Source organism: Etheostoma cragini, chromosome 5 (genome assembly GCF_013103735.1).
Source record: "Etheostoma cragini isolate CJK2018 chromosome 5, CSU_Ecrag_1.0, whole genome shotgun sequence".
NCBI lineage: Eukaryota > Metazoa > Chordata > Actinopteri > Perciformes > Percidae > Etheostoma > Etheostoma cragini.
Window position 1 is genome coordinate 14016200 of NC_048411.1, and position 25000 is coordinate 14041199.

Genomic DNA, 25000 nt, shown 5'->3' on the forward strand with positions numbered 1-25000 from the left:
AAGAAGAGAAAGGGGAGGTAACCTTGTCTCTTATCATTGGTTCATCTGAGCTTTCATTTTCTCAAAGACAGAGCAGGATCCCCAATGCTCAGTTTACCCCTATCGTCATTCCTAGAAGGCGCAGGGGGATTATAGGCAGGCTGGGGAAACTCATATTAATGTTAAAAAACCTCATAAAGTGACATTTTCATGCCATGGGACCTTTAAGTATTAAAACATGCCTGATATCTGAATTATCTGCTTTGCAAGGCTGACGAGGGTGCAAGGGAATTCTTGTAACACATGCCATTATGTAATTATATTATGATTCTCATGCCATGGAATCATAAGTAGATAAGTGAGTGTGTGTGCCTGAAAGCCTGTATATTCACAAGTACGTGAGTGTGTGTGTGTGTAAATGTGTGTGTGTAAATGTGTGTGTGTGTGTGTGTGTGTGTGTGTGTGTGTGTGTGTGTGTGTGTGTGTTTACTGAGTCAGGGGCTGTGCAGAGTCTGAGGTCAGAAACATGTACCAGCCTGAGGAGCCCAGCCAAACCATTGTATAACACATACACCCTTATGTATCTGCTTCAGTTTCTGTCTCATTCACTCTTTGCTTCTTTCTGGCTTTTTTATAGTCATTCTGAATAGCCACACTCAATAGTGGGGAAAATGCCAGCCAGGCATAACAGTGCACACTCGCGGACAATCTTTTCTTATCAAAAAGTGACAGAACTAATAGGGTGGAGGATACAAAAGGTTAAATGACAAGTTAAAATTCCGCCTGCATGCGGCAATTGTCATGTCAGCCAGCCAGAATGACAATTGGATAGAAATGAGAAGCTAGTTTTGTCTACCAGACACTCAAAGCAAACAAACAAATAAACCAGGAAACAGTGTCTTCTATCACTATTACAGTTAAATAAGTATTCTGAAATAATGTTGTGCATATAAATGTGCTAATTGTCTGAAGTCAAGGACCCACTGCTTCAAAAATTAATTTTGAGTGGTAAATCTGCCACCAATGTCATTGTGAATTGCATAATGACCTGTGCAAGAACAAAGGGATTGACAGGTGTAGCAGTAACTAAGGGAGGCGGGACTTAGAAAATGGTCAATTCCAACACTAAGTTTTAATAAAAGGTGCGGCTGAAGAAGACACCATCTGACAAACACTTCAGTTGAATCATTCTGACACCTTAACACCTTGGTCAAAGTCAGTGAGTGACATGAGCACTGACATCACCACCAGTGGGAATGATTAATGCTCGCAGACAATGCAATGTCAACTGATGCAAAAACACACACACACACACACACACACACACACACACACACACACACACACACACACACACACACACACACACATACACAGTCTAGCTTCTCCTAGCAAACTTTGACGCTATTGTTTAGTCTGCTCTCCTCTCTGTAAACAGGCTTACATCATTCTGACTTTTAAAGTGATCTTACAATCGCATAATTCCTTCCATTGAAATGTTTCATGCGGGTAAAAGAATGAGAACATTGTACCACCTGCTCTACTAGCAGAGTGTGCAAGCTCTAAAATAACAGGAACAACTGAATCACTGTCAATCTGACCGTCCTGACCTCAGCTGCAGATCAGACACAGTCATTTTTAGAAGAAATTCTTTGCTTTGAAGTCCAGGAACTGCCTCTCTTTGTTTATCCCACATGCTTTCAATCTAAGTTAGCAGTTCTAGTAAAGACATTGGGTAACTTGAAACATTATAGGCAGCCAGCAGTTTCCATATAAACCATGAGAAAAAAGAATTTACCTTCTCATAATGGCTCAAATGGTACAGAAGATGCAGAACAGGCATGACACCCCTCATTTCTCACATTAAATTGACTGTAGCTCAGACCAAACAGATTGCAGACTTTTCGTGTCACGACACTTTTTAGCATGTTCTTTAAACTTAAACTTAACTTAAAACTGTAAACAGATGAGGATGATAAAAAGTGTCCTTTAAAGATGGTTTTACTCCACCCAACTACTCTTGAAAGAGCTACTTTATGGGATGATGTTTACCCTGTGTGCTGATGCATGCACGCCCGTGTGTATTGTAGACGAGTGGCTGTGTTTATACTTGTTGCAGTCTTAGATAATGCTTTCCCAAACTTATATGTGACATTGCCTGCCCTATCCCTTTCACCCGGCACATCTGCCAAAGAAAGAGCATGTGATATGGCAGAGAGGAAACGGTGTCAGGGAGACAGAGTGGTGTGTACACACACACACGCACACACGCACACACACACACACACACGCACACACACACACGCACACACAAACACACACACAAAAACACACACAAAGTCGGAGTGATGAGAATTGGTGCCAGCTGATGATGTAACCTTTTCCATCCCCCTCTCTTTGTTCTGCTCTTTCTCTGATGTATAACCAGCCTCTGTCTCCTACATTGTAATTTACCGTCATTTACAGCAAAGCACCAGAATCAGCTGACCTCATTTCCACCCTGTCACCTTTTAACCTCTGCAGAATTATTGTGAGTACAAGCTCGCTTCTCAAAAACAGAGCGGAGAGATCCTCAAAGAGAAAGTGGAGGAATCAGAGGGGACGCCGATGACATAGAAAGAGATTGACCGAGATGGAGCTGCTGAGCGGATCAGTGAAGGATGTCAGTTGCAGACGGCATCTCCAAACTGAGCACCGTAACTCTCCTTGTGCTCCAGCTCCAGTCCCACTAAATGCAACACTGACGTTAACTAACATAGTAACATGTTGGCTCAGCACTGTAAGGCCAGACTAATTCAATTAGCTGCAACACTTACTGGGTCAGACCACCTTTTAGAGTGGACACATAAAGTACATGGGCTGCCCTCTCACACACAAGCACACACAAATACATGCAGCATCTTTGTGACTTACCTCTGAGAGAAAGGTCTGTGCTGACTTCTGTGCTCCTACATGCAGCAGGTACTCGTACACATACAGAGCTAACCTGCACAGACAGATAAAGAACACAGAAGAAGGGAAATTGGTCAGTTTGTACATTAAGCTCTAGGTGAGATAAAAAACTGGTTAAAAATACGAGAATTTTAACCATTATGAGGAGTGGACATGAACAGATGCACAGTAAGAGCGAGACAGTTAAGAAGAAAATCTAAGCATTTGAAATCCAGCAAACATTCACCTTACGTATCCCAAAGTTTAAGCATTTATGAGTTTCAAGTTCTAACTTTGGGGCCAGAAAACCACTGCTTTAGGACCTAAAAAAATTATACCACTCCTCACTTAAGATAAATCCATATTTAAGAGGGAGATTTTCCCCGGCTTGATAAAAATGAAGGAACCGCCTCATGGATACGACTTGCCAAGTGACTCCTAGATGTGCAGTGATTTTTGAGGGCGTCACAGTTTGTAACAAATCTCATGAGAAACAGAAAAACCCACTCCAGCTTAGGAGCACTAATCATATCCAAAATCTAGGGCAACCTTTTAAGAAATTTGAAATTCACCCGGCGATATGCTGAAGCTAAAACCCACCTCAAACATATGGTGGTATGATAAGTGATAAGAGTACCCTTGGTGGGACTGCACTGTAAAACACCTCAGCCTCGTGCTTAGGGCTGTCCACAGACTTCCTTCCATGGCTTTGATCGCAGTTAGAATTAATTACAGGCTTGATTTGTTAATCAATTCCCCTCATAGTGTGTCTGTGATGGTAACAGCAACTTAGAGAAGAAGGGGGGTGATGATCTACTGGGTCAATAAATACAAGATAAACATTGATCCACAGGAGATCAATAGCAGATCACACTGAGTCCTAACAGCACCCTGTAGATTTGGAGAGGAGTCCGGTGTAACAACATACAGTCACTGTGCATGAATAATGAGATGTTTGTAATGAAGGGGGCAATGAGCAGGTACATTTGTGCCTGATGCTCACATTTCCCAGAAAATCAATATTAACTAGGTTGGGGGCAGATTAGTGTGATTCACAAGTGATGTAATGTTCCTGAGATACTGTATATCTATTGAGCCATATTAGAAAATACATGCTCAGTTAGAAGCTGGTGACCTGAGGTAAAACAGGACCTCGAGTGTGTTAACTAAGCAAAGTGTTGGTAATATTTGGTTGTAAAGGGCTTCACTCCCAAATATTTTCATTATCTGCCAATCAGTTAGTCGATTTGTCATTGTCTATAAAATGGCTGAAAAGTGTTGATATAGGTGACAGGGTGAAATTTCTAGTTGTGTCAAACCAACAGTCAAAAACCAAAGATATAAAGTAATTATATAATATAATGATTGACAAAGAAAAGAATCAAATTCTCACATTTGAGAAGCGGAAACTAACGTTGTATGCATTAAAATGAATTTGATTATGTGTTGATTAAAATCAAAATAGTGGCAGCAAAATAGTTCTTATGGAATTGATTACTTTGACAAATCATTTTAGCTATGCATATAGATCCATTTTACAGAAAACTGAAGCAAGAAGCATTACACAGCACAAGCTTTGTCCTGAAACCTAGTATGTTGGTGAGTGTTTGTGTATACTCTATGTGTATAATTATGTACTGTCATGGGTTGAAGATGGTCAGCAGCTGTCCTCAAACCTCCACTGAAAAGGTGCTACCAGGCTGCTGCAGCCGATCCACACTCCTCCTATACTGAGGTAAAAATAAACTCCCCAGACAGCCTTGTCTGCCTGTCTGAAGATGATGGACTGCACACCTTTCTGCTCTGCACACAGGTACTCTGCCTCGACCCCTCCTCCTCCCCCATCCCCTCCTCCATTTCCATCTCTCTTCTTCATCACTTTTTAGGCTCTCCTCCTCCTACTCTGTTTCTGTTCCTTTTCTGTCTCGATGGCGCTGCGTTCATCTTGCACTCTTTTTGGTAAGAGGCCATGCTTGTTTGATGATGAAAGGACGAAGGGAAGCAGCATAAAGCTCTTTCTCACTATCCTCCCCTCCCTCTTGCCATCCCATCCTCTCTCTCTCTCTCTCTCCATTCCCCCCGTGGCCTGGCAGTAATGTTTAACCAAAGAGATAGAGACAGAACGTTTCACAGGGACGAGGTTAACAGAACAGTGAGAGGCTTGACACAACTCTTGACACCTCGACAACAGAGCATGAATAAAATTTGCAGCCTTTTTTTCCAAGGCACTGTACAACTCTGAACATTTCTATTCAAAAACGTATCCAGTTGCTTTGTTCTACATTGTTTTCCTGTCAACCTGTCTAAGTCTGTCACTTTCCCCTGTGAACCCTAGCATCAGCTACAGCAGCATCAGGACATAACTACGTATTTATTAATAGTGAAAGATCTCATGTATCTGCAATGAATACGTTCACAGCGATGGATGTACTGCATGATGAATTCATTGTGTCGGTGGTAATGAAGAAAGAAATGAAAGCTTATCCTTAGCTTGCATTGGCCTGTATCCAGTCAGCTGTCCATAACCTCATACAAACATAGCCTCGCTCAGTAGCTGAAAGGTTTTACTTGATTGATTTCACAGGATCTGTAAGATGTGACCTTTGGCCTGATACAGAGAAAGGGTCAAAGGAAGTGAGGAAACCATCAGCCATAAACCATAGAAGCATCAGGGCAACAGTGGGAAGCAAAGGTTATTTAATGAAATAAAGAAACACATTACACGGTAACGAAGGTAAGCAGGTTCATGTAAGTTTTGTAGAAAAGATAAAAAGAAAGGGAAAAAAATGAACAAGCGTATTCATTAAATGATCCTGACCTTAAACAGAACGGTATAAATGCACTGGCGCTTAAATATACATACATAAATCAGACTTTAACCACTCCTCTCCCTCCTATCTCTTATTTATTTAACACACACCAACAGAAGGCAGAGCTGAAACACGACTGATAAGCAGACAGCAAAGCAGCAGAAGAAGGCACGTTGTTAGCATTCAATAGGGCCTATCTGTTGAACTTTAACTCAAACTACTAATTTCCTCAAAGACGAGTGATAGGCTTTGAAAACACACAAAAAAACTCACACTGCTCTCTCACTGTTCACTTACCACTTGTTCAGCTGAATTGGAATTCAACTGACTGACAGTCAAAATACTAAGCAGAGATAAGGTTTGAGGATTAGAGAACGGGGGACTGTTCAAGGTTAAGAATCCTCTAAATTTGACATAATAAAGTGAAAGCATTGCAAAGACTCTTGTATCATTAAATAAACTGTCACTTTAAATAATCTGTGCATTAGGATTTGTGGTAAAAGTGCTCAAAATGAGGCAGCCAATGCATTCCTAATGGTTTCTGACTCCATATTGGTCTCTTCACATTAAAGCTCTTTTGGTGTTTGCCCTTGCTGTCGGACACACACCAGAAAATTGAAGATATGTTTTATTTCCTACCTGTCTGCCCTGGCAATTTGTGTTGTAAATTAGAACCACTTTATAATAATCACAACTGCAACCAGGATGATTGAAAGAATCACGTGCCTCCCACTTTGCTTCCTCTCTCCATGTGCCTGTGTGTGTGTTTGTTGTGTGTGTGTGTGTGTGTGTGTGTGTGTTAGAGGTAGGCCTGCACAATTAATCGTTAAAAAATTGCGGTCTTGCGTCACCATGTTCCCAATTTAATTTTTAAATATTTTTTTTTTAGAACGATTTTTAAAGACTTTGATTCTCATTTATTTTATAAACTAACTGCATCACAAATGCTTCTACTTTCTTCTGTGAGTTTTAAACATAGACTGTATAAAATAGGTTTTAAAGCGCTCCCGAGCGCTGCAATGCTCTCCCTTCTCTTCCCTGAAGCCTCTATGTTTACAGGCTTGTGGTGATGAGCAATGTGCTATGGGCCAAAAGAAATCAATGTTTTGTACTAGCAATTTATTTTGAGTTGTCATGGTTCATGTGTGCAATAAACATTACACTTTGTGAGAAATAAATTATGGCAGAAAATCAGGATCAATTCTAAGCTAAAAAAAAAATCATATTCCACCTGAATAATGCAGGCCTAGTGTAGGTAGTTGTAGCGAGTGGGTAGAAGTGGAGAAGGTGGGGCAGATGGGGTGGACTTCAAAATGTACACCTGACCCTTTTCTCCTTCAGATTTGAGTGGTTTTGTCTTCTGTGAGTCACATTTAATTACATTCATATTTGCAACTGAACCCATCCTGACTGCTCCTGTTAATCAGCAAAAGACCAGACAGCCTGCAAGCTTCAACAGTTAGACCCCAAGCTTAGCTTAATGAAGGCAGCAGGCAGAAACAGCGACACAGCGTCAGTGTTGCTTTGTTACTAAGCCGTACAGAGAGGAGAGCAGGGAGACAACGGTAGCTTGGAGCTCCACTACAACCTCAGCTTAAGGCAAAGGCATGAACTGATTTCCCAAGATCAGCATTTAGGAGGGACCAGTAGATCACTGCTAATCAATTTACTGCCATCGCAATCAAAGACAGGCAGAGCTTCAAATTACAACAGACAATATGTTTCACTGATTGGATTGGCCTGTTATAGATTAGCTCCAGATTATTTCACCCTTGTTAAAGATGAAATGGAAAAGTGATTATACTGCTGATCTGAATCGACATGTTAATTGACATATTTACAAGATTTACTATCATGCTGACATTGTCTAATAACACGTATTTGAAAAGCAATACAATCCTAAATACATGCTTGCCTGTAAACATGCTCTTTCAGTGACACACACGTCACGTAATAAAATAGTAATACCTTGCTCCCACAGTACTTAAGTTGTATTAAGCATATATACTGTATTGTTGGTAGTCTCGCATTGCCAGAGCGTCCTACACAGCACTGCGGAGGAAGGCTCGTCTACACAACAATATGGGACAGGAGAACAACAGGCTTGGGTTTATTGGTATGTATTTAAACCAATCCCAATAGTCCTTGGGCGGCGCTAGGCGCCGGACACACAAATGGTGCCTCTGCAAAATAGCCTTGTTTGGGTGAGTATTTTACAAAAAAAAAGGATAAATATAATTAGATTATCTGTTCTAGCTTGGCCGTTGTTTCCAGAATCGACTGGAGTTTAGAACGGCAACACAAAGAAAGTGGAAGGTGAGGGACATCTGGCGTCAACGAAACAATCCCGTAAATAAAACGTTGTCAGTGTAGACTATATTATTGGTTAAACTGTCTGGTGCAGGTCACAGCTTTTTCTTGTAGCGGCACATATCTTTCTGTTTAAGATGTAAAATGACCTGTTGTTATCTGCTACAAAGTACAACCACAGGGGAGACAGTAGCATCTCATCTCTTTTTAAGATGCTATGAATCTGCCTTCTTTGCCCACATTAAATTCCGGTGTTGGCAGTGACAGGAACTCATCTGTATTTGTGAATAAAAATGGCCTCCTACACAGTAAGCAGTAGTTAGAGAGCAATCCAGTCGGGCAAAAGATGTCTTGTCACTTTTGGTACTTAGGATGTAATTATCGCACACTGTAAACTGTACAAGAGTGTGCTGAGGGCTGTTAAATGTTGCATGTCAAATTACATGACTTCTGGATATTCAAACCTACAACAACTGATGTTCTGGCCACTTGGGGGCAGCGCAACAAGCTGTAAACATAAAATTGACACCTTCTGAAGTGGACAGGTTGAATTTATAAACAGTGGCTTATTTAACAACTGGCAGACATGGATTAACATTAGCATCCACCGGAGTCTTGTTTCTGTAACTTCTTTTAGCTCTGTTTTTCTCTCCACTTCCACTGAAGAATATCTGCTAAATGCCCCACTTTCTTCACCAGCTAGTCACTGACGGTAGCGTACATGTAGCTTTTACCCCAAATATCCACTGCCTGGAAAAGACACTGATAAGAGCAGTGAGCCTGAACAACAACAATCAAGTTACAGGCTGGAAAACCACAACAAGTGTTCAATTAATGGTTTAAAAAATGAATTGCTGAGGATGATAATTCTCTTTGGGTTCATCACTACAAGCATCCTCGATCACATCACATCAATGTAGAAGTATTCATTATAGCAGCTATAAATTTAGAGCGGTTAGCTGCTGCTACCAAGCAACATGCAACATGAAGCATGTGATATCAATGACTATACAGACATATGACATTGTGACTTTACTTGCCAAGTACCTGATTGGTATGATTTATTAATATGGGAATGTTCCATTCAAATCAAAAATTGTGAGGATACTGTAAATCTCACAGCACATCAGCAAGGTCATTCCCCCAAGTTTGAAATCTAGAGCAAATTACTTTTGAGGAAATGACAGTAATGTGGTGCATAGTATACAAGCCTTTCAGAGACATGTGTAACATTGACACTTGCGATCAGTTTGATGTGTCATCACTGCATTACTCTAGTGAACTGGCAGTCATACAAGGGATGGGGATATTGTTACATATTTTTGTTAAGGAAGTGAAATGTACTAACTGCCTGAATTGTCTATTAACTTGCAATGTCTCAAATGAACGGTTCAAATCCAGGTCGAACACATTATAAGTGCATACTATACGGCATAGAGGCCGGGTTAGCTCAGTTGCTAGAGCAAGCGCACATATGAAGAGGTTTGCTCCTAGATGCAGTGGCCGCAGGTTTGAATCCAACTTGTGGTCTTTTGCCATTTGTCATTCCCCCCCTCTCTCCCCTTTTGTGTCTGTCCTATGGAAAATAAAGGCATATAATCCCATCAAAAAGGGAGTGCATATACACAGACAAGTGATTTTTGAGGTATAACTTGATAGAAAATGAACGGAAAATAAGAACAAACACCCAGAGAGGGAAACATACCCTCCCCCCATCTCCATGAAAGAAAATTAGAGAAAAAGAAAGAAAATTAGAGAAAGAGAGGGATGAGGTGACGGGAGCGTAGCAGAGAGAGAGAGAGAGAGAGAGATGAAAGGTTTCTGTGAAGAGAAGGGGGATTAGAGAGACAGGAAAAAAGGCAGATGGGGAGGATGGAGGTGATGGTTGCTAGCGGATGAGCCCCAAGATGAATACTTGATACTTGATACTTAAAATGTGTGATCTGTAAACTTCCATATTCTAACGTTGAGGATTCTCACTCAGCGGTGTCGGGGTTAGCCCAGCACCCTGCTGTGACCTCCTTCTGCAAAGGAACACAAAACCCCGCAGCGAAACAGAAAAGTACACCTTATTTCTACCAATCTCTAAGAGAAAACGCAAATACATAAGATACATAAGCATCCTATGCCGAGTATGCAATGGATTACATTATTATGAATTAAATTGAATGGGTTCTGTGTGAGAGGAAATAACAATGGAAAATTAATCCTACTGTAGATTGAACTAAGTCACTGTCAGGAAGTTGAAATACTATAATTATATCCTGGATATGCTTACCTACTACAAAAGACCAAACTGCTGTCTTAAATCTCTGCTATGTGCGTTCACAGTAAAGATTAGTGTTAGTAAAAGTGACACTGAAGTGTCCACTGAGAGCTATAGTGTCTTTGAAGCACTTTGCTTTTCAAGCAAAAGGAACACTTTACAGAAAAATAAAGCAATACGGGGGAATTCAAGTGACTCCTTTACATCCCCAATGGACAAAATAGGCCTAGCAATTACACCTTACATAAAATGTAACCTGCAGTTAATTCCAATTCGGTTAAGCTCATAAAGTTTCCTTTGATGTATTTTGTTGATGTTAATCAAATATCCTATTATGTATCTTTCATTCAGTATTGGTGAGAATCTACTTGGGCTTTTTTGCTAATGCAGCTAGTTTGTCATATGTTGTCAGAATTTGAGACTTTTTTCATGTTCATGTTATATAACTTTGCAGCATATGACTGATGCAACACAGAATGTGACAGCAAGTACAGAGGCAGCTACACAACTGAGTCAAGTTAATATCACTTGGCAAAATGTGTCAGCTTTATTAGGCCAGTCAGCATTTAAACAAGTCAATTTTAAACCCAGACAAAAAGTCACATTGTTCTATAGCCTAACTAATACTTGTTTTTGGGAGGCTGATAGGCTCCATATTTAGGAGTTTTAAAAATCAGACAACGAGCCAATTGTAATATTTTAACATAAATGTATAATTTAAGCAAACAATCTTGATGCCCCTAATTTTCTTGTGACCAAGAATTGTAACCAGGACACACACTAATCTAGATGTTTTACAGTGTAAAAATCAATGTTCTATGCTCTATGCAAGACAAACTACTTCTTGTTAAAGCGTAACAAGAATTTTGTGAATGAACCAGTCAAAAGCTTTCTTTTTAGTAAACTCTGTGAACACAAACAATGTTCTCCATGTTCAAGTTCATGTGTAGATGCCCTGGTGATTCTTTGAGCTAAGTTTCATGTTGTGTCGAGCCTTCTTAGTGTTTTAAAAATAGTTATTTTGAGGCTAGCGTAAAAGCCCGAGCTCTCCCATTCAAAAAACCATTTGACCGAAAAACTAGAATCAATCAATCTTAAAAGTAGCGCTCCCGTCCTAAATACACTTTTAAAAGCAAGTTTGACGCTGATCCATCCACAAAAAGACCTGTCACGCTTTAATTATTGGCCGACACATACACCAATGCAGATACTACTGCAATAAGATAATATCGGCTGCTATATTGGCCTGGCTGATTTATCACCATATAGGTCTATTCTTTTCTGTTTTAACATATATGTATTACACTGCTGGGCTTTGATGATATATGATGAGACTAGCTTTTCTTGCACTAGGCAGCAGTAAAGACACATTGTTTACAGTGGTTAACTCATTTTTGTTTGTATCCTTAGCCCACTGACAGCACCATCCTCTCATGACTCCACTCGTCAACACAGAGCTGCAGGCCACAAGAGCAACTCAAATCCCAGACACCTGTCTTTGACTCCGATCATGATCATCAACTTTCTCATCATCATCCCACCCAGTCTAGAAGGGAACTCTCGCCATTCAATAAAGCCTCAGAAAGCCTGCAATCAAACGGATGCCACCTGTGGACGAGGAGATCGCTGGCAGCTCAGGCTTGAGACAGCTCTGACGAGAATAGAAAGGGACCCCGCTATAAAAGAGAGTGCAGTGATCAAGCTGCTGCCCCTGCTGAGGACAGCCCTATGTGTGACAGCCAAACACTTTCCCTGATTAATCAAGCCTAGCAGCGGGGCTTTATGTGCCATTAAGAGCGCTGCTAAATGACTTCACTTCATTCATTAAAGTGGAGCATCCTCTGTGGGTAGAGGGGCTATGGTTTCCAGACAGACAGACAGAGACTAACAGACAGACAAGTGAAAGCTGGGAGAGAGATGGAGGTAGGGCAGCAATGAGGATGGTGAGGGCACTGAGGCAAGATAAACAACAACAAATATAGACCCATTACAATGCTGAATAATTTATCCTATATGCATGGATTCAGGAAAACAAACATGGGGATTATGGAGCCTTTATACAGTGAGGAACATCTTCAAAACAGGGCTATATATGCACACACCTTCTCTGGGAAAGGTACAGCGACAGGATCATGGAGAAATCACTTTATTTGGAAAATCAGGTACCAGTAGACTAATGCACGTATGATGCATTTTCATTAGGCCAAAGTACAGTTTTAATAAATCTTTGAGGGGTTTTGGCTAGCTAGGTGCGAGGGGATTAATTGTTTGAAAGTGCTGTTAGCTGCATACAGAATATGCTTTCTTTGAGCTATTATTTTAACTGTTCTGCAGACAAAACATACACAAAAAAAGGATATGTATACAGTAAAACTCATAGAATAGAAAAAGCCAGAAAAGAGTAAGATTATGGAACACAAAGGCAATGACACTGATAGTATTAAGGGGAGGACAAAGATAGGTAATTTACCAGTCAACAGAGAGATAAGGATCTAGCAGAGAGAGAGAAAGATAAAGAGATAAAGATTTGCAGCAACAAGAGGACTAGAGGGTATAGAGAGGAGGAGAGAAGGGGAGACAGAAGAGAGATAGAGAAAGGGAGAGAAAGAGAGAGAGTAAATGATTAATGAAAGGAGCTGGGAAGCGCAGCGAAGGGAGGTCAGGAAGGAGCAGTAGAAGAGCAATACTGCAGCCTGTGAGCGAAACTGAAAAGGCGTGTGCTGTCACACACCTTTATCAGGCAGGATCTCTGAGAGACAGGGAGCTGGTATTAGGCTCATGCATGCCTTTAACACTAGATTTTCAGTGGAACTGAACTAGCCTTGGGAGAATGGCTATTGGGAGACTACATTGCAGTCGGTGAATAAGACAACTTCCCCCTTTTTAACTCATGAAGACAATTAGTTGGTCACTATGCCTTTGAGAGAGTTTGTGTTGTTATTTACCCAAAAGAGGATTATAGCGTTGTACAACTATAATTACAACGTTAGTTGATGCACTTGCAGTATACTCAACGCATCAAATAACATGATAAGAAACCGGATAAAGTTCACTGACAACCTTGAGATTTATTATTTAAGTAGACTGACAAGACTGTAAAAAGACTTCCATTAGACTCCTTCAACTCTTGACCATATCTCAGTCAAATACATGCCTTCAATTAATACCCAACTGGCAATGTTCTGTGGGGATCGCTGGCTGCTCGCTGATGCATTTCTAATTGGTATTTTTGCTGATGGTCACAAGTTAAATCTATATTCTCCATTATCCTTCCGCGGCATCCCCTGGGGTCTCTCTAATGGCCCCTGCTAAAGGCAGAGCACTTGTATGGAGATATTCATATGAAGTGCATTCTCTCTGACGCTGACTGGCCTCTGTGTAGACTTCAGCTACAGGTTCGGTGCACAGTTAAGACTTGGGAGGAGCAATGAAAAGTTCACTTTGGCTTTGAAGATTAACAAAACATGTGTCATAATCGCACGTGGGAAGAAGCCTGAGGAGAGACACTCATACTCAAATAAACCATGCTTTGTCTGCTTGTGTTCCCTGTTTTGTCTCCACTGAGATTGTCTTACAAGCTGCTTTGCTGAGCAAATGTTTGCTGTAGCCTTTATCCCTCTCACTTCCACAACACATAGTAAAGCCCTTAGTGGAAGACTGGCTTGGAGACAAGCCTGAACGCTCCACCATGGGCTTGGCAAAGACTGGTGTAGCCTTGGGAAACGGAGTTGGCTGACTTCAGAACTGTGTGAGAGGTTGACCGGCAGCCGCACAAATAAAATCTCTATGACCTTTCACAGGTGGCTGATAAGTGCTGTCACATGAGTTAAATTAACTCAAGGGATAGTGATACACAGTACTGTCATACAGCACTCTACTGTACGGTATTTCCTGCAATCAGCTGACTTTAAGAGAAAATATTTGGACAGTTCCCATGATAAAGATGAGAAATTATACATGTGGCTGTATCTTTCAGGAAAATGTTCCTCCTGCAAAGAAAGGAATTTGCCTGTAGAAGCCTAAACGTATGAGTCAAAAGAATGAAGCTCATATCCTGAAGGAAAAGGAGACTCCGGCACTCTTTGGCTCACCTCAGTGTAAACCTTGTGTTTACTTTTCATTAACTAGAGATACAATTCTCTCCTCCCCCTTCCCACCCTTGGGACAGTCCAAAACAAGGTGAACAGAAATGCTGTAAAACACACAAATTGTAAAGCAACACAGAATGTTTGAGTTACAACTTGTTCAATAGATGTGGAGGAATAACAATGCTCAGTGTTTTGTTTATTTACATTAACACAGTTGGTTGAGTTTTTTGTTGTTGCTCATTTACATGGAATACATGTTTTATTATAATAACCACCAGCTTACAAATGCAACATCTTTACATGGTTTCTGCTTCAATACACTATAATGTGTCAATAAACAGTAGCCAATTCTGTATAGGCTTTTTTCTGAGTGAAAAAAATGTCAACTCACATAGTAACCCAAGCTACACGGTGAACTGAACGGAGACTGATAACAGCCAGCTTATCAAGATACTCTGACCACAAGTCCAACTGCAGTTGCAAACCTCCACCCTGTGTTGTACAGCACATACTCTAAAGGCTACACCCAAACGTGTTTATCAAATATGTTGGGCATGAAAAATAGTACACAGATAGAACATGGAGTCTAGCAGAGAAAAGAGTAAACAAAATGCAAATACTGTGTAAACCACATTCTTTTATTGAGCTAAACTGCTGAAATGTTTTTCTGGAGGCAGTTTAAATAGATGTTGCGTAACTCTAAATTAAAAATTAGAATTTGTAGCACAATATAGACGAGAAAGAATGTTTCACTTCAGCTGACGACTGAGCTGATGTTATAGTATAATCCAGGGAAATTTAAAATGAGCAGAGAAGTTCAGACCTGTAAAGCCTCTGCAGAGCACAAAGTCTTGTTCAGCAGACATTTAGATACAACAATGCCATACACTGGATTTGTAACAGTGTTGATCCTGTCGTGACACTGGAGTCAATCAGACCAAGCCACCATTAAATGTTGGTGTGTCTCAATTTATAATAAAGAATCCATGTGTAGTTATTGTCTCATGTGATGTTAAATGCAAATAATCACACTGCTTATACTGGATCGGTAGCCTAAGTTTAGGTGTCAAAATCAGTATTGTGAGAAAAAAGTGGGATCTTTAAGCAGGTATATGACTTCACTATATGTAGTGGTTAATCCTCTGATGGGGCATTATTTTCATAATTTATTAATCTGCTGGTTATTTTCTGGTTCTTATAACATAAGAAAAAGTTGATGCCCAACTTTATGTCATCAAAGTCCCTATTTTGTCCAACTAACACTCCAAAACCTAAATATATTTAGTTTATAATCACATAAGACAAAGTAAGGAGTGAATCCTCCCCATTTAAGAGCTGGAACTAGGGCATGTTTGATATTTATGGTTAAAAAGAATATTGTAATACTTTTTTATAAAACTTAATCTTTAATATATATTTTTCCCATTCATTCTACTCACAGTTCTAATTATACTTTTTCATGTCACTGGAATGTCTGTAGTAAAAACTAATGTGTAAGCCTTGATGATGGCAAAGGATTATTGATGAATTCATCATTTGGCTTTGTGTTTGTGTATACTATTTTGGTTTGTTCAGTGGCTGGTGTGCCAGACTACACTGACTGGTGGCAGCTCTGGCAGGATACACTCCCCCTCATGCATCTTGGAAACAGCAAATTAGTGCAGCTGCAAAAAAAACTTTAAAAGACAATACAATAAAAAGGAAGCTTCCCCCCCCCACCCCCCCTCCTCCCGAAACAAGCACAATCAGACAAAGTGAAACAGTTCTTTTTCTGTCAGCAGTGCAGAGCGTCTACTGTCTCACAGAGCAGACAACAATGCCCAGGGCTGAGATAACAGGAAATGCCAGCTTATCAGAGAGAGGGAGAAACAGAGAGAGAGAGAGCGTGATGGCTAGCTCGCTGTTTACTAACACACTAATTGAGCAAAAATCCAGTCGTGCCCTTTATATAAAAGTCATTTACACATACTGGTTTCTACCAGTATGACTTTTTTACAAGTGGAATTTGTTTGCAGAACATGTAAAGTGGATAAATCAAATAAAAGCAGGGGCAAATCCATCACTTTCTTAATTCGAGTTCCATTTCATTGGCTGTGATTTGTTTAGATTGAGTCACCTCTCATGGGGAGTTTGTTTAATTTCACAGCTGAAAGAACACCAATGATTTTTAGGAGTGTTTTCCTTGTTCAACTTTCTCTACAAGGTATTACAGTAAATCTTGAATGCAACACAGCCATAAAGCCCAGAATATTAAACTGCTGTTTACAGAGAGAACTTAAGAGTTTGATGACAACACTTAGCAATCATACGAGGTAAATTACTGTATTCATTTACAGTCTATGTCCAGCATTATGCAGGATGAGGGGACTATAACAGCCTTTAGGTTTATAAAGGCAGTTATACATTTGACAAAAAAATCAAAATGGCCTTAAGACTGGTATGCATGATGTTGGAAGTCGATTGACCAATTTATTATGATATAAAACAAGAACCTCACATTTGAGAGGCTGGACCCAGTAAAAACAGGGCACTTCTGCTCAACAATAAATGACTTGAACAAGTTGATTATCATGAAAGGACAATTCAGGGAAAAAATGAACCTAGGAGTTAATAACACATGAGTTGAGTCAACTGTTCTCTGTTATATGTTCTCATGCTAATCGAATGTGGCAAGTTTTAGCTCGAACCGCTAGTTAGCTTATAACGCTAATAGTCAGGGCATGGAGGAAGTAAAAAGAAACAAGACTCAAAATAGCACCACACTTCCACTGTAGCATAATGAGGGTCCCAAGCATTGAGAACTTTATAAGTGCACAGACAGTTTATAAAAAAGATTTTATAAAAAGAGAAGAGTTTATAAAGACAGTACCATTCGCGCAAACAGGCAGGCGCCATCTTGGGAAAGTTCTCAATGCTTTGGTTTACATGTAGGGACCCTCATGTAGGCACACTTGATTAGCATGAAAACATATCCCAGAGAACGGTTGACTCTGTATCCATGTGTTATTAACCCCTAGGTTAATTTTTTGCGCCGGGTTTGTCCTTTAATCGACCTATTGATTCAGAGCGTACAAACTAAAGAGCACCACAAACTACAGTATAATATCAAAAACAAGCATGAAGTTGAATCAGCACCTCTTGAGAAAAAAAAAAAGTAAACATTGTAGCCTTTATGCAGGTAGTATTTGTGGCAGGGCTGTGGTATTAGACTGCATAGAAACATTGATAAGGAACGTAAGATCATTCTTTTTTGTTCTTTGGTGAGACAATTACTGTTCGGGGGAGGGATTACGTCACACAATCATGTTGCAGTGCACACCATTTTTCGCGAGCACACACACACACACACACACGCACACACAAACACACACACATTCACACATACACACAGGGGCTGAGGTGTTTCCTAGCTGCCATAACACGCCTCTGTCCTTCTACAGTAGTAGACCTAGGATGTGACGGTCCAGGATACTCCCTTCTCCTGCCAGCGACACAGCGTCATTGTTCAGCTCACACAATGCAACATTCCACAATCAGCAGCAACGCCAACATAACCAGAGAGAGAAGGAGACGACTAGAAGGAGTGCATTGCTCTGATCTTATAGGATTAGAATTCCTTTCTATGGACTTTAATGAGCCTCTATTCTTTTGAACAACAGAGCTTCAAGATAAGATAAAAGAAACTGATACAGATGAAGGCAATCTAGAGCAATTTAGGGAAGAATGTGAGGCTATTAAGGCCTGCACAGAGCCTTAAGAGAAAGTATAACTAAATGACTAAGAATTCAAAGAAATACATTTTGCCATAATATGAGGATGTATAAGTTGCATTTTTTTTATTGGTATAGAGAAAAGACATGTCCTGTACCACTGTTGCCCTGCTCTTTCTGTCACATATTTATCCTTCCTGCTTCCCTATGGTTAAAAAAAATGGCATTTAGTGGACCTTAAAAAGTCAAGAACTCAATGTCTTAGATTTAAATCCTAAGCGAGAAGTTCTGACTTGAAATTCTGGAGTGGGGGGCGGGGAATTTCATGTCATGGAGAACTTTATAGGGATCAGTAGACAGACAGCCTGTATGTGGGCATGTAAGACCGTTACATTTATAGAGAATAAAAGTGAAGAACTCTTTGGCTTAACTTCACAAAACAGACAAGGGACAATTGAGGCCAAGACATACAAGAACTGAGGGTAATGCAGAGAGACGGCATGCTAAGACAATATGTGTGTATGCAGGAGCGAGAGGAATACGGAGAGAGAGAGAGAGAGAGAGAGAGAGAGAGAGAGAGAGAGAGACTGGAGCAGTTCCTAGCCTGGCCGTCACGCATGCTTAACCTTGCGCTAGCGCCTGTGTGATGCAGCTTGCATATCAATGATGGAGGAATATCAGCAAGGAGGCCTTTAACCAACCTCCACTACAGTTGGCAGGCAGGGGCGGCACGGCAGCATCCACACTTACACTATGGCCCTTACAGAAGCAATGCAAGTTAAACCATGCTGGTGAACTATAGACTGTTAATATTAATGGACCAAGCATTTGTAACGTCACCCATTGGTTTTCTGGAGATCTGCTAAGAGTGGTTGAGTTTGCCGTTACGGGCGCAGCCATCCTGGTTGTGGATGTAACACTCTACACTCTACACACATGGTTTTCACTCTACACTCTACATTACGTTACACACTTTCACTGGCAATCACATTATAGCCACGCCCTAAAACACCCCCCGACTTATCGCCGATTTTAAAATCAACAAGACCATAATTCAAGAAATGAACATCATTCTGTATCGTAGAAGACTTGAAACTAGTGAATGAGACCATAAACTCATTATGAAAATGTACTGTATACTGAGGTAATAAATCAAGTGAGAAGTGGGTCATATTCCTATAGACTGCTACAGACACCGACCTACTGTTGCAACTGCATGTGTCGTCCCCTGCTGGAATTCAGATAGAAGGCAGGTTTAAGGCACTTCCGCATTTGCAACACTTTGATGAACCGGATGCTTTGTCCATTAATATTTTATGTACATACGCATGTATGAACACAAGGCCAACTGTCATACAGTAAAAGTGAGTGTGACAGCTGACTTTTGTTGAAAACCAGAATGACTGCCTAGTGGTTGTATGCCTTTGCTATCCAGTCAAGTTGCAGTTTACATCCATGTCTGTACACTCTTATATTATACTGTATGTAGTGAAGACTTTATAGTTAACAAAAAGGTTTAAGGGATTTTTGGCAAAACGTGAATGCTTAACACACATCTCCAACCTAGCAGCACAGAAGATCTATACAATCACCAGAGTTTCAATGTGGGTACCCAAGATTAGTTTCACTGATTCAGTATCCAACTAAATACTATCATGCTGGACAGATAAATAAAATGTAGATAAATGAGGATGCAAAAAATAATTTATTTTTCAGTACTGAGAAAAATAAAAGCAGTAAGCAGGGCCTTTCTCAACAGAGCCTGTAGACACTAAGTGTTGTTTCCACCAACAGCATTTACTGTTGGCTGGAACTCTCAAGTTACAGGAAGCGCTTTGAGGGAGCGTCTCCACTGTGCTGTGGTTTGAGAGCAAAGCCGTGCATATTCGGTGTCACCAGAGGCAACAACAAAAAACTACCTAACAAAACCACAAGTGCTACCACTAACACCATGAACAAAACCTGACAGCATGCATCGCACTTTACAGTCATGGTCGACAAAGCATATGCCCCTCTTTTCTGCGTCATGTCTCACACTCATCCACAGTGCACAGATCTGAATCCTCCACTCCCCAAATGTCAGTATCTCAATCCCAAAGATAAACCTGATATACTGTAACCATTGCAGAGAGGAGGAGTGGGTTCCTTGAAAGGAAGAGAAGACAAAAGACAAGAGCAAGAAAAAGAAAGATTTGATGTGATGGTTTGTTCCTAATCAAATCAGAAGCATTCAGGGACACCCACGGGGTCTGAAGGGACCAACACTGGGTGAAAAACTCACTCATCCGTACCCTCCGTCTTTTGAAGGGAGTGATAAAAGAGTTTGAGGATGCTGTGCCCTCTCCTCCTCTCTTCCCCACATGCTATCTGATGCCGACGGAGGCCTTTTGTCACGTCGATCCTTCTCAAGAACCCCAAGGCGACGTCCTGTGAGAATGCCTTCTACAGGGTCCTCTCTGTTGATTGACACGTCACCCCTCTTTCTGTCTGCGTCGATCAGAGGCTGTCTCCCCCCGCCTCACACAGCTCAATAAGAGGCTGCTGCTTTGATAGCACTTCTGTGGCAAGTTACATCTCTGGCAGCAGGGATAAGAGAGAAACTAGGAGGGATGCCAGCAGATTAAAGAGGACTTTTAACAGCCTCTATGTGTTGAGCAGGTTAAAAAGTGTTTTCTATCAAGGCCTTGTCAAACTGTCATCATCGCTTTCGTTTCAAGACAGCTCTGTACCCTGAAAAGAAAAAAAAGAAAACCTGTCAGAGCTCAATTTCTCCTCTGGTTTTCTTGTAATGCCAGACTGATGCTAATCTAAAACGCTGTGAGGATTAAATACATCAACAGCAGTTTTAAGTCGATATCTTTTACTGACCCTCAGTGTTGCTGAGAGACAACAGTGCAGTGACGGTTCTCTGTGTTCTCGCAGTTGTTCACAAGCATCCCATGAGAGCCAGAGAGGCTATTAGCTGTGTAATGATCACTGGATGTTGTAGTTCGCATTCACACAGGCAGCGTGACAGACAGATGGAGGTGGATTTTGAGGGCTGAAACATATGGGGGAAAGTGCTGTAAGCAGACAGCTCAGATGGGCTTACAGACTCACACTCGCAGTGTGCTCTCTATTGCCCCAAAGCGGCAAAAAGCGTACAGATACACACATTTCCAGGAACTATTCTATTGTTTTCTGTCAACTTAGCTAAAGCTGAGGCCCATGTGTGGTTCTTATGTTTGGGTTAAGGGTTTCTCGCCGTGGCTTTTTACTCCATCGCTGTACTTAGGCCAACAGAACCAGGTGTGGCCACTTACCAGTGTAAGTGATCCACAGAGCGAGTGAGATATCTGTAGAGTGCAGAGGTCCAACACACATTATGGAGCATTAGACCATGAGGTCCTACAGGATATCACCTGACCCTGTCAGACCTGGACTCAAAAACTCTCTCTTTCCCGTTAGATCTTTCTTTCTTCAGTCTTTTTTTAACCTCTCAACTGTTGAACTTGTGTCAGATTTTACATATGTTAACTTGATGCTCATTTTCCCTACTCGGCCTCTCATTTCACCCACCAAGCTGACCAGCAACATATGTTTATCCCCTGGCAACATTTCCTTTGTTCATGCTCTAACAAATGTTCCCACTCTCTCTTTCCTGTAATGAGTGCACCTCTATCATTTCTCAAGGACACTGAGATGTAGTAGACAAACAAAAAAACTAAACAATTACACTCATAAAGTGGCAGCTGACACGACAAAATCAGATTTCCGGCACAGCCGATGCAAGGCATTGTGAGCATGTGTGTGAGATACTGCTCTATTTTTATTGCAGTTCTCCTGTAATGCAACTCACTGTCAGAGCCAGAGTGGCAGCCTGAATTTCTTCTGTCGGATAAACACTCCCAGCATGCACTGCTTTTCCTCAGTCTGCGCAATGCTGCATTGGCAGCCTCCTGGCAGGATTCTGAGGTGTCTCGGTTCAGAAGAAGCTGTGTGTGTGTGTGTGTGTGTGTTTGTGCGTGTGTGTGTGTACGTATGTGTGCAGAATGGTGATTCTGACAGCACTAGAAATGCTTAAGTCTGCACCAGATTTATAGCTGGAACCTGAACTACAGACTGAACAACAACAGCTCTTATTATAGTTGGACTGTGAGCTTACAGTTTCTGCTTATTAATCTGATTAGTAAAAAATAGATAAAACACCGGTTGTACTTTCTAGGAAAACTTCCACAAAACTAGAACTGTGCTGCTGTATACAGTAAATCCAAAATAAATCGAGAGAAGTGAGGAGACTTGCAAGCATGTGTGTGTTTTAGGCAGTGTTTGTTCCATGATTCATTACACACACAGAAAAGAAAGAATAAGGAATGTGTGCCATGCGTTGCAATGCAACTCACTCAGGACCACAATCTCAGAACTATGTGGAATACGTCCTCTTACTGCCGGGGACTGAAATCTACACTCACTGAACAACTGCAGTACACAGTCAGTGGTCGTGTACTGTCACTCCGAATCAAAATCAAGTGCAGACCGTAACACAGGTACCGCCAGAGAGAGAGAGAGAGAGAGAGAGAGAGAGAGAAGAGCTGATCAGTGTTACAGCCTGAGACCCAGATAGTGTTCACTACAGGCACATAGGTGTAAAGACTCCATATCTACTGTATGCTGTCTAAGACATTAAAAGGTTCCACAAATAAATATTTGTGGTGCAGCATCTAGCTATGCAGACAGTTGGGGGTTTATTTGGAAATGTCCCTGTTACTCAGCATAATCCAAACACCTCGCTGCCAACTGCAACTATGTTTTACTTAAGTACTGGTCCTAATCAAAACTATTAATGGCTAGGTCAGGGACATTGGTTCTGCAAAGAAATGTTTCTGGTGGTGTTTTTAAGAGCTTTGAACAACACAAAGAAAATTCCATTCACCTTTATTGAACTGATGTGCCGCTGCACTTTTCAGAAGCAGATATCTCACAACTGTAACCCATCCAACCTGAACTTTCTCTGTAGTTTGATAGCATTAGGAGTAAGTGAGACAATATGTCTGCATTCATGATTTGGGTAAACCCATCTTTTAAAACATAACTTCCCTACTCTTGCTTCTATTCATCTGCACATCCTCTTTTGTAGAGGGTGGGGATTAAATAAAGGAAATCAATAAGTGATAACAGTACTTCATGAAATATGTGTCTACTATTTTGTGCACGAGGTGATTTCTCACCACATGCAGCAAAGGATATACAATCTGGAGGAATGTTATATATATATACATATATATATATAAGTTTGCAGACTGTGAAACTAACAGATACACATTTGGAAATCGGTGATATATTAACCTGCTGAGGCAAAAAGGTGTATTCCCATAATCATCCGTAGCAAGGACACAGATTTGTAACACACACACACACAGGTCAGTTGCATTTAGAGCTCCTTTACATCTACATTGGCGAGTTGCCAGAGCCCCGTGTCTGTGGGGTTCCATCCTGAGGTCAATACCACAACAATGTAAACTAATGATCCAGCAAATTCCCTCCGTCCTGCGCTCTCTCCCCTCCTCTTTCTTCCCCTCAGTCTGCTGCTGCCCTCCGTCTCTCCCACTCGCTGATCCCCCGCTGCGCTGCAGAAATGAGAAACAACTGAAGAGTCGGCGGCGCTGGGCTGCTTCTCTGATACACACCACTGATAAACAGCGCTGCTTGTTATGAGACAAATGAAACTCTGCCTCGTCTGATTTTTGCCTTTTCACAGCCTTTCTTATCTGGTGTTTTCTTGTCACCCGGTCCTTTCATTTGTTGTGGCCTTGGCATTTATGCCCAATGGAACGTCAACTCTCGCCTTGAAATTCAAACAAGTTGATCTGCAACAACACAGAGGTCTTTATGTAATGTGATCCCAGAAAGTCAGATATGAAAGTAGGAAATGTAGTGTCCGTAGGAAAGATCTCACTTTGGATCTCAAAGACTAATCTCCAATATTTTAAGAATATACCATTGTAGATGGTTCATTTAATCAACTGAGGCTTATGCTCAATAACACACAATTATTTCAATTACACAAAGCCAGGTGTCCCTGCATGTTAAAGCTCCCAAGTTGCTCTAAATTAGTAGGTCTTTAACAGATCTTTGATCATCTTTGAACAAGACGTTTCCTTTAAAGACAGGCAACCCACTTACAGGCCATGTTAACACATTTGAACAGAAGTCTCGACTTCACAGGTGAACTGTCAGGGGATACATAAGTAACACTTCAACAGAATAAGTATCTGCTGTGTTTTCCCAACAGAAAAGCTTATCACATACAGTACATGTTTACACACACATGCTTACATGTGTTCACAAAGACCATCTTCCAGGCCTGGAGGAAGAGTTCCATCTCTGTCTCTGTCAGGACATAAGACAGCGATAGAGTCACACTGCTTAGTCCTATCCTTTTCATATCGATTGGGGGATAATGAATGGGGCTCAAGGGATGAAGCTGAACACTCAATCACACTGTTGACAAACAAGAGTGAACTGGATTTAAAAGACAGAATAGAGGTAGAATAGAGACAATTAATCTAGTTTCTTATGGACATATTACCAGAACAATGAAGGACTCTCATAGATGGCAACAATTGAAAAAAGCAAGTGTAACGCAGTTTATCTTTGTATCATGCCATAACTCTCTCCCTTTCCGTCCCTTACCAGTCACAGTCAAAGGCATTTCATCAATAAACACTTGCTCCTCCTTCCCAGCGGGTGCTGATCTATGGTCCCCGCTCGCTGACCATCTGACCCTGAGCATCCAAAAAAAGTACCAAGCAGCCATGGTTGGTTGAACGCAATTGAACAGTGGCTTCACCCTAAGGCGCTCTCACACAGGATCTGTTATTCAATTCTGTTCATCTATAGTTTTAGTTTTCACATCTCAGGCATTGC

At 41.0% G+C, this 25000-nt stretch overlaps 1 protein-coding gene across 7 annotated transcripts in view; it reads right to left on the bottom strand.

The window, feature by feature from the left end:
• Positions 1-25000, bottom strand: part of si:ch211-130m23.3 (uncharacterized protein LOC558547 homolog) — a 50519-nt gene that overhangs the window by 24256 nt on the left and 1263 nt on the right. For 4 of the 7 annotated variants that reach the window (XM_034872582.1, XM_034872584.1, XM_034872585.1 and 1 more), the window contains exons 2-3: positions 20386-20824; positions 2893-2965 (exon numbers count right to left, since the gene is read on the bottom strand). In XM_034872582.1, coding sequence (XP_034728473.1) covers positions 2893-2965; positions 20386-20456 — 144 coding nt within the window. In that variant the 5' untranslated portion in view covers positions 20457-20824. The remainder of the gene's footprint in view (positions 1-2892; positions 2966-20385; positions 20825-25000) is intronic. The other 3 variants (XM_034872583.1, XM_034872586.1, XM_034872589.1) reach the window with 1 other exon arrangement.